The 13,153-nt window shown below is 38.0% G+C and overlaps 1 protein-coding gene across 3 annotated transcripts in view; it reads left to right on the top strand.

Annotated features, from left to right (window-relative positions):
* The window catches only part of DCLK1 (doublecortin like kinase 1), a 229,945-nt gene extending 218,741 nt beyond the window's left edge, over positions 1 to 11,204 (top strand). For 2 of the 3 annotated variants that reach the window (XM_052671018.1, XM_052671021.1), the window contains one exon: positions 9,462 to 11,204. In XM_052671018.1, the coding sequence (XP_052526978.1) occupies positions 9,462 to 9,626 (165 nt within the window). In that variant the 3' untranslated portion in view covers positions 9,627 to 11,204. Of the gene's footprint in view, positions 1 to 142; positions 217 to 9,461 lie in introns of all 3 variants that reach the window. The other variant, XM_052671020.1, reaches the window with a different exon arrangement.
* Positions 11,205 to 13,153: the final 1,949 nt, after the last annotated feature.

The raw sequence follows: 13,153 nt of genomic DNA, 5'->3' as shown, positions 1-13,153 counted from the left end.
CTTTCTAGCGCTAGCTGTAGGATGTTAGCTAAGTGCCTTCTGAACGCAGTAACTGTTACACTAAGCAGGGACGCTTGCTCTGGAGTCTGAGTTCTTTAGCCTAATGCTGATCCACTGAGTTGCCCCATTTCTCTCTGCTCAGCTGGACCACGGGTTTACCATCAAGAGATCAGGGTCTTTGGACTACTACCAACAACCAGGAATGTATTGGATAAGGTATGCGCTGGTGCAGCTCCCACAGTCAGTGTTTCCATGGCAACGTGCTGGCAGTCTCCATTCACCAGTTCCTCCAGTGGATAAACATGCTTTTTGATTTGTTCTCCGGTCCATATGCTGCTTTATCGGTTTCGTTTGAATCCTGATTGAGATGCCACACCCCCTCATTCCCTCTCCTCACCCATCCCTCACACCCACATCGCCAGCTTTCTCTCCATTGCACATGCTCAGTACCAATTCCCTCCTAGTTAAAAGGACAGTGTATATAGACAACCCCGATATGCTGAAGTGTGCACCCCTATTGCATCTGCTTCCCCACTTCTGAGCACCAGGAGCAGCAACAGGCTCTCAGCATATATCCTCCTCCTTCCCCACGGAGACGTGGGGCTATATACTGTCATTTTAAACCCACCGAACACAATCCTTACCTTAGATGGAACAATGCATTTACAGAGCAGAGCACTTAGAAACTCTCCCAAGTTCAATGAAATACAATGCATTGTATGTGCTGGTAAGCTTGTGTTTCTAATGATGCATTCTTTCTATTTTGTTTTTTAAAACTTTCTGATGCCTATTTCTTTTTCTTTCAGTTGTTTTTTTTTTTTTTAAATATTGCATGAGTCTTCCGAATATATTTTTCCTCATTGTGTAACTGTGCCAGGGTTGTGTGAGCTGGCTTATCCTGTATGGGGACGGGGGGCTCGGGGTGGGGGGCTGTGCTGGAGCGGGGCGAGGAGGGTCCTGTTCCCATAGCCCACCCCAGGCCCACACCTCCTCCATCAATCAGAGCTCTGCCGTTCCCATCCAGTGGTTATTCGCTGGCTTCTTTCCTCGTTATTACTCACAAGAGCTGGGTTTTGATAGCTAACGAGATTTTTATAAGTTTCTTGTGTTTTCTAATGCTGCCTTTAAAGACTCATCTGTGAGGTATTCGGGGAAAAAAACAGCGAATCAACCACATTTGAGAAACAGCAGAGATGGTCGCTGCGAGTGTTCCCAGTGCAGCAGAATCCCGCCCTCGGATCATTTCACTGCCTGCATGGGTCGGTTGGACTGCAGCACGGTTTCCTTCAAACCTAGCAGTTCCCTGAGCACACACTGAGGATTAAGGAGATTGTGATATGGATGTTCTGGGGAAAGAAAGAAAATCCTACTTTTCAACCAAGAAGTGGAAAAGTAGTTCCTATCCATCAGTTAAATTTGGGCTAGAAGGAACTGAGAAATGTTTCCCCTCCAAGCGTGTAGCAGTGCCTGTAATTCTAACCCATGGCACTTGTGTTCATGGCCATAAACCTACAGCAACCTGCAAAACATTAATAGCAAACCATGCTTTGTCTGTTTGTCCCTTAGCATCACGCTTTGCTGCCTCTCGTCCTGTAGCAGCAGACAGAGGAGGCAGCAGCACAGCAGCTGCACAGTGTGGGTTTTCCCTGCAGAAGGGGTCCTGAGTGCCCCTCTCTAGATAGGTATTGGTGAGAGTATTGGGAGTACTTTCCTCTTCCTAAGGAAGGATGGCATTCTGTGTCAAGCAGGACTTTGTTAGACAGCTGCGGATTTAATGCCTCCTCTGTAAAACAGAGGAAAACACAGCAGCTTTATCACTGATCTGTCCTCCAAGAGGTTAACTGCTACTATGATCAGCTTAAAAGGATAAAATCCTTTTATTTTCTTGCTTTGCTACTTTTAACACCCCTCGAAAAAAAAAAGAGAAAAAAAAAAGAAAAAAAAAAAAAAAAGAAAAAAACTTCTTAAAGATCCGTCTTCAGGGGAAGCAGAGAACCAGAAGTGGGGAAGTCTCTTCTCAGATTGGCCTTGACTCAGTTTAACTGCTTGGCCCAGATTTTGAAACAAACCATATGTATGTTTGGGAGGTAAAGGGAAAAGACTTCGATTCTGCAACGTGGTAAATAAATAAATGCTTATATATGTATTAAGAAAATATAAAGCCATTTGAGCAAAGCAGTAGTAATGGCTGCCATCAGCATGCAAACTGACATATCCCTGAATAATGGGCTGGAGCAGATGGGCGATAATCTCCCTTATTCATACATAAACTGCTCTGTTTTCCAGCTGGGGGCAGTAACAACAATGTTTATAATTAGTGCTTTCTAAACAGTGCACCTAGTGTGCAAAGCCAAATTGGGAGAGCAGGGCTCATAGGCGTAATTAGGAAATGCTACAACAGGAGTAGCTCGGAACAAGCCCTGTTTTGTATCTGTTCCTTTTCATCTCCAAGAAACCAGCAACTGCTGTAGTGACCAGCATTGTAGTATAAATAAAACCATTTTGTTTTAACAATTGTTTACTTTTTAGGGGTAAATGCAAGCACAAATGTAGAGCATATGAAAGGTTCATCAACTCCCATCTATAAAACAGTTAATTTGTCACAGGCCTGTTAAAATTAACCTGAATTCACAAGTATGGAGAAAAATGAAAGCAGGTCCGAGGAAAATGTAATTCTTCCTTTGTTAGTATTAAAATATTCATTTCTTTCCCACTCCTTTGATCATCCTTGGTTCCTAGCAAGTCTTCTAAAATATGTCTTTAAAAGGCACTCTTTCCTCCTTCAGTCAACCAGAAAACCTTTTCCTTTCTCAGCTTAAAAGACTTTTTTCCTATTCAAAGTGCCTCTAAATCCTGATATTCCAACTGCTCGTTTACATCCTGCTTTATTCCCTGTCAGGAAGGCAAAATGTTCAAGTGTTTTTAAGTGATGGGACTTTCTGAAGGTACTAAAATTTAACAAACATTGTGGCCAGTAGTAGTTGTAGCCAGTATGAGATACGCCTAGAAAACCTTTCAATACAAAGAACACAAAAAATATAAGGGCCAAATCAGTAAAATCATTCAGACTCAAAGATGATGGAATAGGCTGAGGTGTTTATTCTTGATAGCCAGGAAAGGCAGGGATGTTGGCTAATGCCGGTGCTGCATTCTCGTGTTCATTCATCTCAAATTACCAATGTAAAGTCAAAGACAGCAAGTATTTATTACTCCCTTCTCATCTCTGAGCAGAGGAATTATGTTTGGGATTTCTTTTTTTCCTTTCAAGTCTGCCCATTTGCTAATAGATCACTTTGTAAAAGGATTACAAGCCATGCATTTAACTTTGATAATTTTCCTTCTGTTGGAATTTAGCAACAGTATCTACAAAAAATCCACATGGAAAGTATGGCACCTGATTGTCCTTTTGAAATATCTAGATTTCCTTTCTTGTGAGGAACTTTTCTTTAAAATCTACTTAACAGAGACTTCTAACACTTCATGTAGCTTAGACTTTTTGGCCTTTTTGTGTCTAAACTAGAATGTTAAAGGTGAAAGTATTTCAAGCCTTACTTCTCCTTAGCCCCAGGTGTTGCAGCGTCCTGAACACAGCCTTCTTCAGCTGCCTTACCAGTTCCTACCAGTGGCAGCATTTTGAAGGCCATACTTTGAATAACTCACCAACATTTCCTTTCACCCTGCCTGTGTTTCCTTAGCAGTTCAGGTTTATGTCGGATTTTTTATGTCGGGTTTTAATCTGTTACTGACAAAATGACCTAAATTTTCTGCCTTGTCTGGACTGCTTGTAAATATCAAGGGAACACCAGTGCAGGTGTACCTAATGTGAAATATTAGTATAAAATGTGAGTATATAAAAGATTTTTACATATTATTTTTAATATATCCACATATACTATATAAAACCTAAGAGAGCAAAGTAAAACTCAGGAAAGTCAAAGTATGGGAAAGTCATTAATAATTTTATCTATGTAATGACAGCAGCAAGGAGACCGGTTACATTCTGTGTGTAATGAAGCCATCAATCCTGTAGATGTGAATTCATAAAATACTGGATTTTTAAAATACAGTTCTCACTGTCCCATTTTGAAAAGTATCTGAATAGCTCGTTTGAAAATCCCTCATTCCAGTCTGTTCTTGGTTCCTAATTTCCGATACTTTGCATCTGTCAAGTTACTTACACCTGCCTCGAGTGGATACAATACACTTTCAAGTCAAAAGTTAAAAGCAAATGTCTTGACAGTGGGCAGAGTAGTTGGGATTAGGCTTGCTGTCTCTAAAGTGCCATTTTTAATGCAGTAAAACCCTCTGTAAACTTAATACTAGTGAAAACAGACAAACATCTAAACTCCTTTAAAAGCTCTTCTCCTGATCTGTGACTAAGAAAACCACAACTGATTTACAAACTAGAAATAAAATTCACCCATGCAAACAACTTGGCCCTAGGTCTCTTCCACGTGTAATTGAAACCAGCTGAGGAATCGTGTCTCCAAAAAGGGGGAATGTCAAAGAGTAAACATGAACTTAAATATAGCAATATGAATTCAGCAGTTATATGTGTGGGATACTTATCATGGTATTCACTCACCACTACAGTAAGAAGCATACATCAAATTGATTTGGTTTTCTTTCTTTTTTCTTTTCATGTAAGCAAAATTCCATGCCAGAGGTTACATGGTGCACTGAAGCACTGGCCTTTTGCATTTGGAGGTTTAAGTTCAAATCCACTCGACGGATTTGTCCCCTCGATGTGGTCATTTGCACCTCTCCAAATCACCATGTAACTTGACTTAGTAATGGCTTGTGCCTGAGGGGCTACAAATAAATGCGTCTTTCACTCCTGGACTGAGGTGCATTGCAAAGTTTGAAGCACTCTCCAAGAAGTGTCTGGAATCATGAATCTATCGTACATGTATGGATGTATATATATATATATGTATATATATATAACCAAGAAGCCAATGGAAAACAATAGAAAAAAGGCATACTGAAAGGCTGCCTGACGTGGCCTTGTGCCCTTGTATTGTAAAAGTTGCTGCTATCACTTAATGGTCATTTTTACAGTAGGGAAATCTGTCGTTACATATCTCAGTATATGGAGGTCACTAGCCAAAAGCTTAAGGAAATAGGGTAAAATTATCCAGGCATGAACATTTAAATACATGCACACACCTATGTGTGTATAGAAGAATGCACTGGAAGATAAAGACCAATGTTGCAATACATATGTCCATTTAATTTCACTTGCTAACAAAGCATCACAAAAATTGCAGACAAATTGCAAATATGTTCGTGCAGAATGAAAGCAAGTGAAGGGAATGGTTCTCAGATTAATACATGAACAGCTGCATCCCCAGTTCCGTCTCCTAGCCTTTATGAATAATGTATGGGCTAAGAGGCAAAATGCAACAATAATGTTCTTTTATTAATGAAATGAATGTATATCTATATTTGGTGGCCAGCAGTAAATTAAGACAAGTGAAAAGAAAAACAATCACTGCTTGCGTCCATAAAAAGCAGTTGCTTCAGTAATTACTGATCTGACAGAAAATATCACCCCGCAACTAAAATAAGGTGCCTTCCTCTGCAAATCCCACACGTATATCAAAGCAGATGCCGTTTTTGAATGTCTGTCCATAAACACGGACTTCAACCTTTTCCAAGAAGAAAAGAATTTGCATGGCTCGGGAGTCCTGCAACATCTTGAGTTAGAGGTCAGGAAAAAGATGCTCCCAATGGTAATATCCTGGAAAAGCACTAGCTGTCCCACAGCATTTAGATGAGAGTAGCGATGATTTTAAAATAACACCATTTTACTTCAAATAAAATGCATTTAAAAAAAAAAAAAAGAAAGAAAGAAAAAAAAAGGAAAATAGCCTGTTAACCATTTGGTACTGGGTGTCAGGATTACTAAATGTTGATGCAAAATACATTAGTGCTTAATGAAGTGCTTCAGACCCATCAGCACCAAACTATTAAAGGCAATCTACTTATCTGCTCCTGGATAAGAAGCTCTACATTTCCTCATATGGATTGTAAGAGGACAGCTGCATAGCTCAAATAAGAACACTACACTAACATTTTAGTTGCCATTACTATCATATAGTGCTCAAAGTTCTCACTCTCTCACCTCAAGCTGGGAGAAAAAATGTCAAAATGTGATAATGAAAATCTGGGCTTCGCAACCCTGTGAAGCATAAGTGCACTTCAGATCCTCTTATTATTTATTGAAAGAGGAGCTTAAAGAAGAAATGCCCTGAAAATCCGTAATGGACCAATTCATGCCCTGGCGAGCCACCCAACAGTGAATAGTACATGAAATAATAAATCATTTAAATCAAGGCAATACATATAAGAGGTCTTTGTTACAAAAATAGCAATAATAGTGAAAATGCTGATTTTTTGAATGTGCCACATGGACAACAGGAAACAGGAGGTGAGAGCTGCATTATAAAACACATGCAGTCAGTACGCCAGCGTATATTGTATCTTCCCTGCATTTCATATTTTAAAATTTTCAGAGGCAAAAAGTAACTGACATCATCAGATGAAAAACCACCTTTGTGCCAAATGCTGAATGCTATACAGTATGGTAGCATAACAAATGCCAGAAGTGCAAAATGTCACCATAACTTTGGGTGGAACAAACCCTATCTTGCAAGTCCAGAGGGAACAGTGACTGCTCTGTGCATGTCCAGGACTGACCCCGTTCTGTGGTTTAGACGTGTGAAACCCTAAATGTTAGAAACCCTAAATGCTAGAATATGGTCTACGTAGTTTTGCTTTCACCTGATCAATAGTCCCTTCTGGCTCAGTGACCTCATACATCTTTATTTGATAAGCTTGTTGGGTGAGGAAGGCTCTGAATGTCTCGCATACCAGGAGAGGGAACACATAATGCCATGGAGTCTGCAGGCATGGATGGCCTTCTGGATAAAAGCCAGTCAGAACCCATTCAGGGTAAGACTTCTGGTAAAAATGTGAAGAAAAATGTTGTCTCAAAAATATCACAGGGAATTTCTGAAGAGTTAACCAGTCAGAAATTCTTGGTACTACAAACTGTAGCGTATAGGTGCTGGATTAGATGGAACGATCAGGGATTTTCACTTGCTTTTGGTTATTGAGGAAAGAAGTGCCTTTACATATATTTAGACAAATAGCCTCCAAAGCTTCCTTAACGATAGCAGAAAAGCAGCATCTTGGGTTTTACTTTTGAAGACATCTTTAAAATAATGTCTTGATATTTAATTGTCTAACTAGTTTTGCAGTTTAATGATTGTGTCCTTTAAAAAAAAAAAAAAGAAACATCCCAGGCTAAACTTTAAAAAGAACCTTTTATTCAAGAGTATTCACTTTTCTGTAACTTTATTCTAATTTTAATTAGTTCTAATTACTTCTAATTTCAAATACTTTCACTTTTTACATATACATTTACCATTTTCCTGTACCAGACTTTAAAACTAAATTTTGAATTCAATACAACTATTTTTTATTTATTTGACCAGAAATGTTTAACCTTCTTGGAGGAGAGTATCCGTTACCGCAGCATGATGTGATGTGGCTTAAACTTTAAATAAATGCTTATTTCCTGTAAGCATAAAAAAATCTTTTAAATGGAAATCTGTATTTTATAGAATGGTAATATATGCCATTCTTTTCAATTTTCACACAGTATGTGGTATATTCACTGTGTGTAAATGATCTAGGTATTCTGCTGTTTCACATTAAAAAAATAATCAAAAACTGAATTGGTTCAAGGCCGAGAAACATTAAAGACATTGAAAATACTAATGAGTGCTCTTATCCAAGAGATTAGCAGTAAACAAACAAATTTTCAGCAGATTGTAAGTGTTGCATTTTTTAGAAATTATTTAAAATAGAGGGATGAACTTAGGAAAGGTAACTATTTTACCCCCTTAAAGTAGTGCTGTGTAGGTTCTGGACTCAGAAATAGTTCAGCAATTTAGCCTAACTAAATCCATTTGCTCTAGTAGTTCTGTACTCTCGTCCATCTTTCTGTCTCTATTACATCATTATTGAATGCTGATTGCATTATTTTAGAGCATGGATGGCTATAATGCTATTCTGCACCTGTATGATGGATTTCTTTTTCATTTTGATTTTAAGAGTATATTGGCTAGAAATGCATCTCTGCTCCCCTATGAGGCCCAAAGTATAACTGGTACATTTTCTAGAGAAATCAGTCATGTATATCTCAAGAGAAAACAATAAATCCTTCAAAGCAGAATAACCTTTTGGTTACATTCTTTTAGACTGAAATTTTCATGCTAGGGAAGAGAATTTACAAGGAGTTAAACCTATTCAATTCTCAACATTATCCTTTCCTCCAGTGTAATTACCGAATGACCATTTGTGTTTTGTGGGTAATCTCATCTGCCTTTTCCCTTTTTTTACCTTTTTCCCCAAAAACACGGGCCATGTCTCAAGAAGATAGCCCTGCCTCAGAAAGCAGTTAACTATGTGTCAAAACGCTCTTGCTGAATCAAGGCCATCCTGTTGAACTTGTATTATTAGTGATTTCAGGAAAACAGAAAAAAAAACCACCCCTAGTTTGAAATCATTGGCCAGGCTTGGACTGCCCTTACTGGGTTGCAGCTTCACCTTGTGAATGTGACAGACAAAGCAGAAGGGATGTGATTTGAAGTTTCAGCCATCGTATTAAGAACCACACTCTCAACAAGTGGCAGAAACTAATCCAAAAATAAGAGCCTATCAAATAAACATTCTGTCTCCTCTTTTTCTGGATCTCCCTATTGATATCTGGATTCTTGATAAAGTCTGATGACTATTTAATTTGATAGATCCTGGTTAACGGGAGGAGGCAGGATAAACAGGCTAAATGGATTCTTCCACCAGAGCTCTTTAGCGTTCTTCCTAAGAACATCCATTGAGTAGCATGAAGAGGTGTGAAAGAGCTGGGCTAGCTCCCCTCAGTGTTTGTTTTTCCTCTCTTGTCTGACAACTTCATCCCAATCCATCTCTGATAGCCAATTGCACTGACTTGAACATGGGTGAGTGTGTATCAACCTTCATTAGGTCAAATCAAGGACAAACATACTTCTCTGCCTCACCTATAGAAATAGATTTATACTTAGAGAAGGGTGGGGGGAAGGTCAGTTGGTATTTGGCTTGAAACTTGAATCTACTAAAATATGAAATTAATAGCATCCAGAAGTAGAACATATGGCATCCATATATATGGTACTGTATCTGCTTGATGATGTCAGACTACCTCTTAAGGTTTGGGAAATGCACTTTTTAAAGTGTTTAGCCATGTTGTGGGCTAAACCTTTCAGACTTGACTGAAACAGAACAGGTTTAATTTGGTCTGAACACTTATTATCCCTGGTATTTGCGGGCCACATAAAAACTCATGGTTTTCATTAGCTTTGCATTTCACACACAGCCTAATTTCATTTATTCTCATTTTATGCCCCTGCCAGACCACCGCTCTTGATAAGGAGAGGCAGGTTTTCCGACGAAGACGCAACCAGGATGTGAGGGGACGTTACAAGGCACAGCAGGCTCCACCTGAACTCAACTCCGAATCGGAAGACTATTCACCAAGTTCATCCGAGACTGTTCGCTCACCTAACTCACCCTTTTAATAAAACACTTTTACTCAAAAGTCTTGGCTTTAACCCTTTGAGACCCTGAAAATCCTTCAGACCCGTGTGAGGTGATCACATCCAATCTGTCCAGCACTAACCGCTGAGATAGTGGAATAGAAAAAGGTGCTTACAGAACCTTTGTAAGAATTATTTCCTAATTAATTGAAATACTTGTTCTCTGTTTAGATTGTAACTTGCTGCTAATATTATCCTCAAAGGGTTAAGGCTATTTTGCTTTTTTTATTTCAAGATAGAAGCAGTGAATGTTTTCATCAGTGAAGTTAGGAACTGCAGTATGTAATTTTAGCACATGTTAACCCTCTGAGTAAAGAATCAACTTAAATCTTGACTGCCCACATTAGGGCTTTATTCTGGCTTTTTTGCTTTTATACGCACATACCTTTTATAGTACCCTAAAGTTCCTTGCTAGCTTTGGGCCAAAATAGTACCAAACACACTATTGCTTAGGGGCTACAAATATGGGCTTTAAAAACAAAAATATAGTGAAACAAATAGTATCTTCCACAGCAGCTCATTCTAAACTTGCATTATGCTTCCGTAGAAAATGACTGTTGTTGGAGGATATTATGCAGGATAAAAATTAAGTTTAAGCAGGAATCAAAATTAAGTTTAAGTTTAAGTTGGGAAATTAAGTTTAGGGCAGCCTTAGAGTTTACAGCAGATGACATGATGATGGCCACGGAGGGTTGCTTCCCTATTGTTTTTGCCAGTGACAACGCAGAGTCTTGGGAAGTGGCTTGAGAACACGTTCTGTCATGTAAAGTAAGTAGTGATGTAGTTGAGAAGGTCCTGTTTCAAAAATGTACAGACATCCTTCAATTCAGCGTGACCAGGTTATCACATAGATAGCCACAGCTAATACTGTGGTGAAATTTAAATATTAAAATTGAGAATTACCCTTAAAACAGCTAGAGTATTTCTGAATTGGGGAAAATAAAGTCACTTAATATATATGTAAAGCCTAACCTGTATTAGTGAAAGTTTTTGTCTTAGAGTGGAGAAACTAAAAATAACTCACATTTCTATTTGTAATATTCAATAAAATGGGCATTTACACAGAATATACATATTTTTGGTTTGTTAAAACCTCAACAAGCATTGCAGCATTTTCTTTAACCATTATTGTAAAGTTGGCTTCCACAGAGATATTGTACTTTGTAGACTTTTGCTTCAAATGTTGTAATTTGAAAGAAAAAAAGTGATTATAAATTCACTCAAAATTTCACTAGAATAGAAAATGCAGCTTCCAGAATCCTATTCTAAAATGAAAGATAACGTTATTAAAGTTATACTTTCACTTTTCACCCATATAAAATCAACAATATTTGATGCTTTCCCATCTAAATACAAAATTTTGTCATGGTGTTTTTAAAAAGTCATAAAAATGTGGTTTTCTCTGTCTTCCCCCCTCTTTTTTCTCTCTTTCATTGTCTCTTTGTATTTAGTATCATACAAATGGAAATATCAGTATGCTGCCCAAAAAGATGTGCAGACTTTGCTGATCTTGCTGGGAAGTATAAATAAAGTTTGGAGGAACAGGGCAAGTTGCCCACAGTGCAGTTTCTGTTGAGTTGTGTTTGCCCATGCAGCTATCACTACAAGCAGTTGTGGCACTGAATGTGTACCTGCACCTTGTTGAATCTGGTGTAATGTTCTACTGCGTTTCTAGATGGAAGTATCAGGTGAACCACATTTTGAGAAACACTGAAATTGTTTTGGTTCCCCATCTTTTAAAATGCATCTTTCATTGTTTCAGTCATAAAAAAATTTATATATTAAAAGCTTTGAAGATTTTGAATATAGGATTTTCATCTTGTGAATTTTCACACAAATGGTACAAATATTTCATACACAGCAATTAACTTCAGCCAGTGTTAAACTAGAAGTGGGACATTTAGTTTAAGTTAGATCTCCTGACTTTCTTGGTAGTACAGAAATGAGCATTTTCAGGTTTGATTCATCTCATCTCTTGTGGCACACATTTTAGGAAGGACTCACGTTTTGATACATCTATTGATCTCACTTCTTTGACTGTAGAAGGAACCATTGGTAGGAGCTCACATCAGACACCAAACTCAAGATTATTAAGTTTAATAGAACAAATTTCACTTTAGGAGCCTGATTTCTGAATATACATCCATATGCAGAAATCCTATGTATATGCATGGCCTTAGTCACTCTAACTGGAACTCAGGTTGTTAACCTAGGTGAATTAAGTAGGTGTCTTCCAGGAGAATTCCACAGAGGCAAGAATTGAAAGGATAAAGGAACTGCCATTCAAAAGTCCTCAAGTTTTAGGATTTGGGAAGGCTGCATATGGGAAAGGACTCATTCTTGACCATGCTTATCCAATCCTAGAGTCCCTGTGAAGTCCCTTGCTACATAGAACACACTGTCATCACTGTCACTGTGATGTCAATGGCTGTATTTTAATAACATTTGGGTAGGGCAGATATTTTTTGTTCATGGCACCAAACTCTCAGCCAAAATAAATTCGCTCTTGTGCCACTTACTTACCTACATCAAATTATAGCAGATAAGGATCTGGCACATGTTTTGCCTGCATCGCCCTTTCTACATTGTAGTACAGCCATCCCTTCAGAATAGATGCAGCTCAACCGTGTAAATGCAAGGCATACACTTGGTAACAAGAATGTGTCCATTAATACCACATGCTTTTTGACTGTTGGGAAAATTTGGCAGCCTTAAAGCAAAGGCCAACGGCCATTCTTCTTAATTAGAGAGGGAGGTCAGAAGAAAAAATATATATATACATTTCAACTTTAGCATGAAAAATATTACTCAAAACCCACCTGGGAGTTTCCTATCACCTTTGCCTTGCTTTAGAATACAGGCTTATCATTAAAATAAGATGTTTGGCTCCTTCATCTTACACCATCTTGCACTACTTAAATTGTATGTGAAAATAATCCTAGATCCTGAAATCACTACTCATCCCCAGCATCTTACGTGTTTCTGATTTTTGGCTTATGTTTTATGAACATAACTATAAAAACATTTAAGTTATTTTTAGGTCTGTAACATATTGAGTTTCAAATTGCTGATAGCCTCTTTGTAAGTTTCAAGGAAAAGTATCTGAATCTGAAAACTGTTTTAAAATGAGTTTCCATGGTGGTTTTGAATATATTCACATATTTTAAGCATAACCATATACATGTATATATATGTTTGGCTTTGTGGAAATAATTTTTCAGGCTTGCATGTTAGCATCTGCCCCATTTCTTTTCTAATGTCTGAATTCCTGGGAGCAAGTAAGAACAGACTACGTGCCCCCCAAAATACTTGAAACACCATTTAAAAAAAGGAATCAAAGACAACAGACTATTTCTAATGTGATGATCTGAGAGAGCATATAGCACTGTAGTACATACTGATCTTCCTGACCTCTTTCTTCATTTTCCTTTTGAATCAATGTAAGGCATTGCTAAAAATAATTTTTTAAGTGCTTACTATGAATACAAAGCTACTTTCTTCCTGCCAAG

This window comes from Tympanuchus pallidicinctus, unplaced genomic scaffold, assembly GCF_026119805.1.
Source record: "Tympanuchus pallidicinctus isolate F22 unplaced genomic scaffold, pur_lepc_1.0 scaffold11, whole genome shotgun sequence".
Classification (NCBI taxonomy): domain Eukaryota; kingdom Metazoa; phylum Chordata; class Aves; order Galliformes; family Phasianidae; genus Tympanuchus; species Tympanuchus pallidicinctus.
The sequence above is the reverse complement of the archived record's forward strand: the minus strand, read 5'-3'. Positions and strand labels throughout refer to the sequence as shown.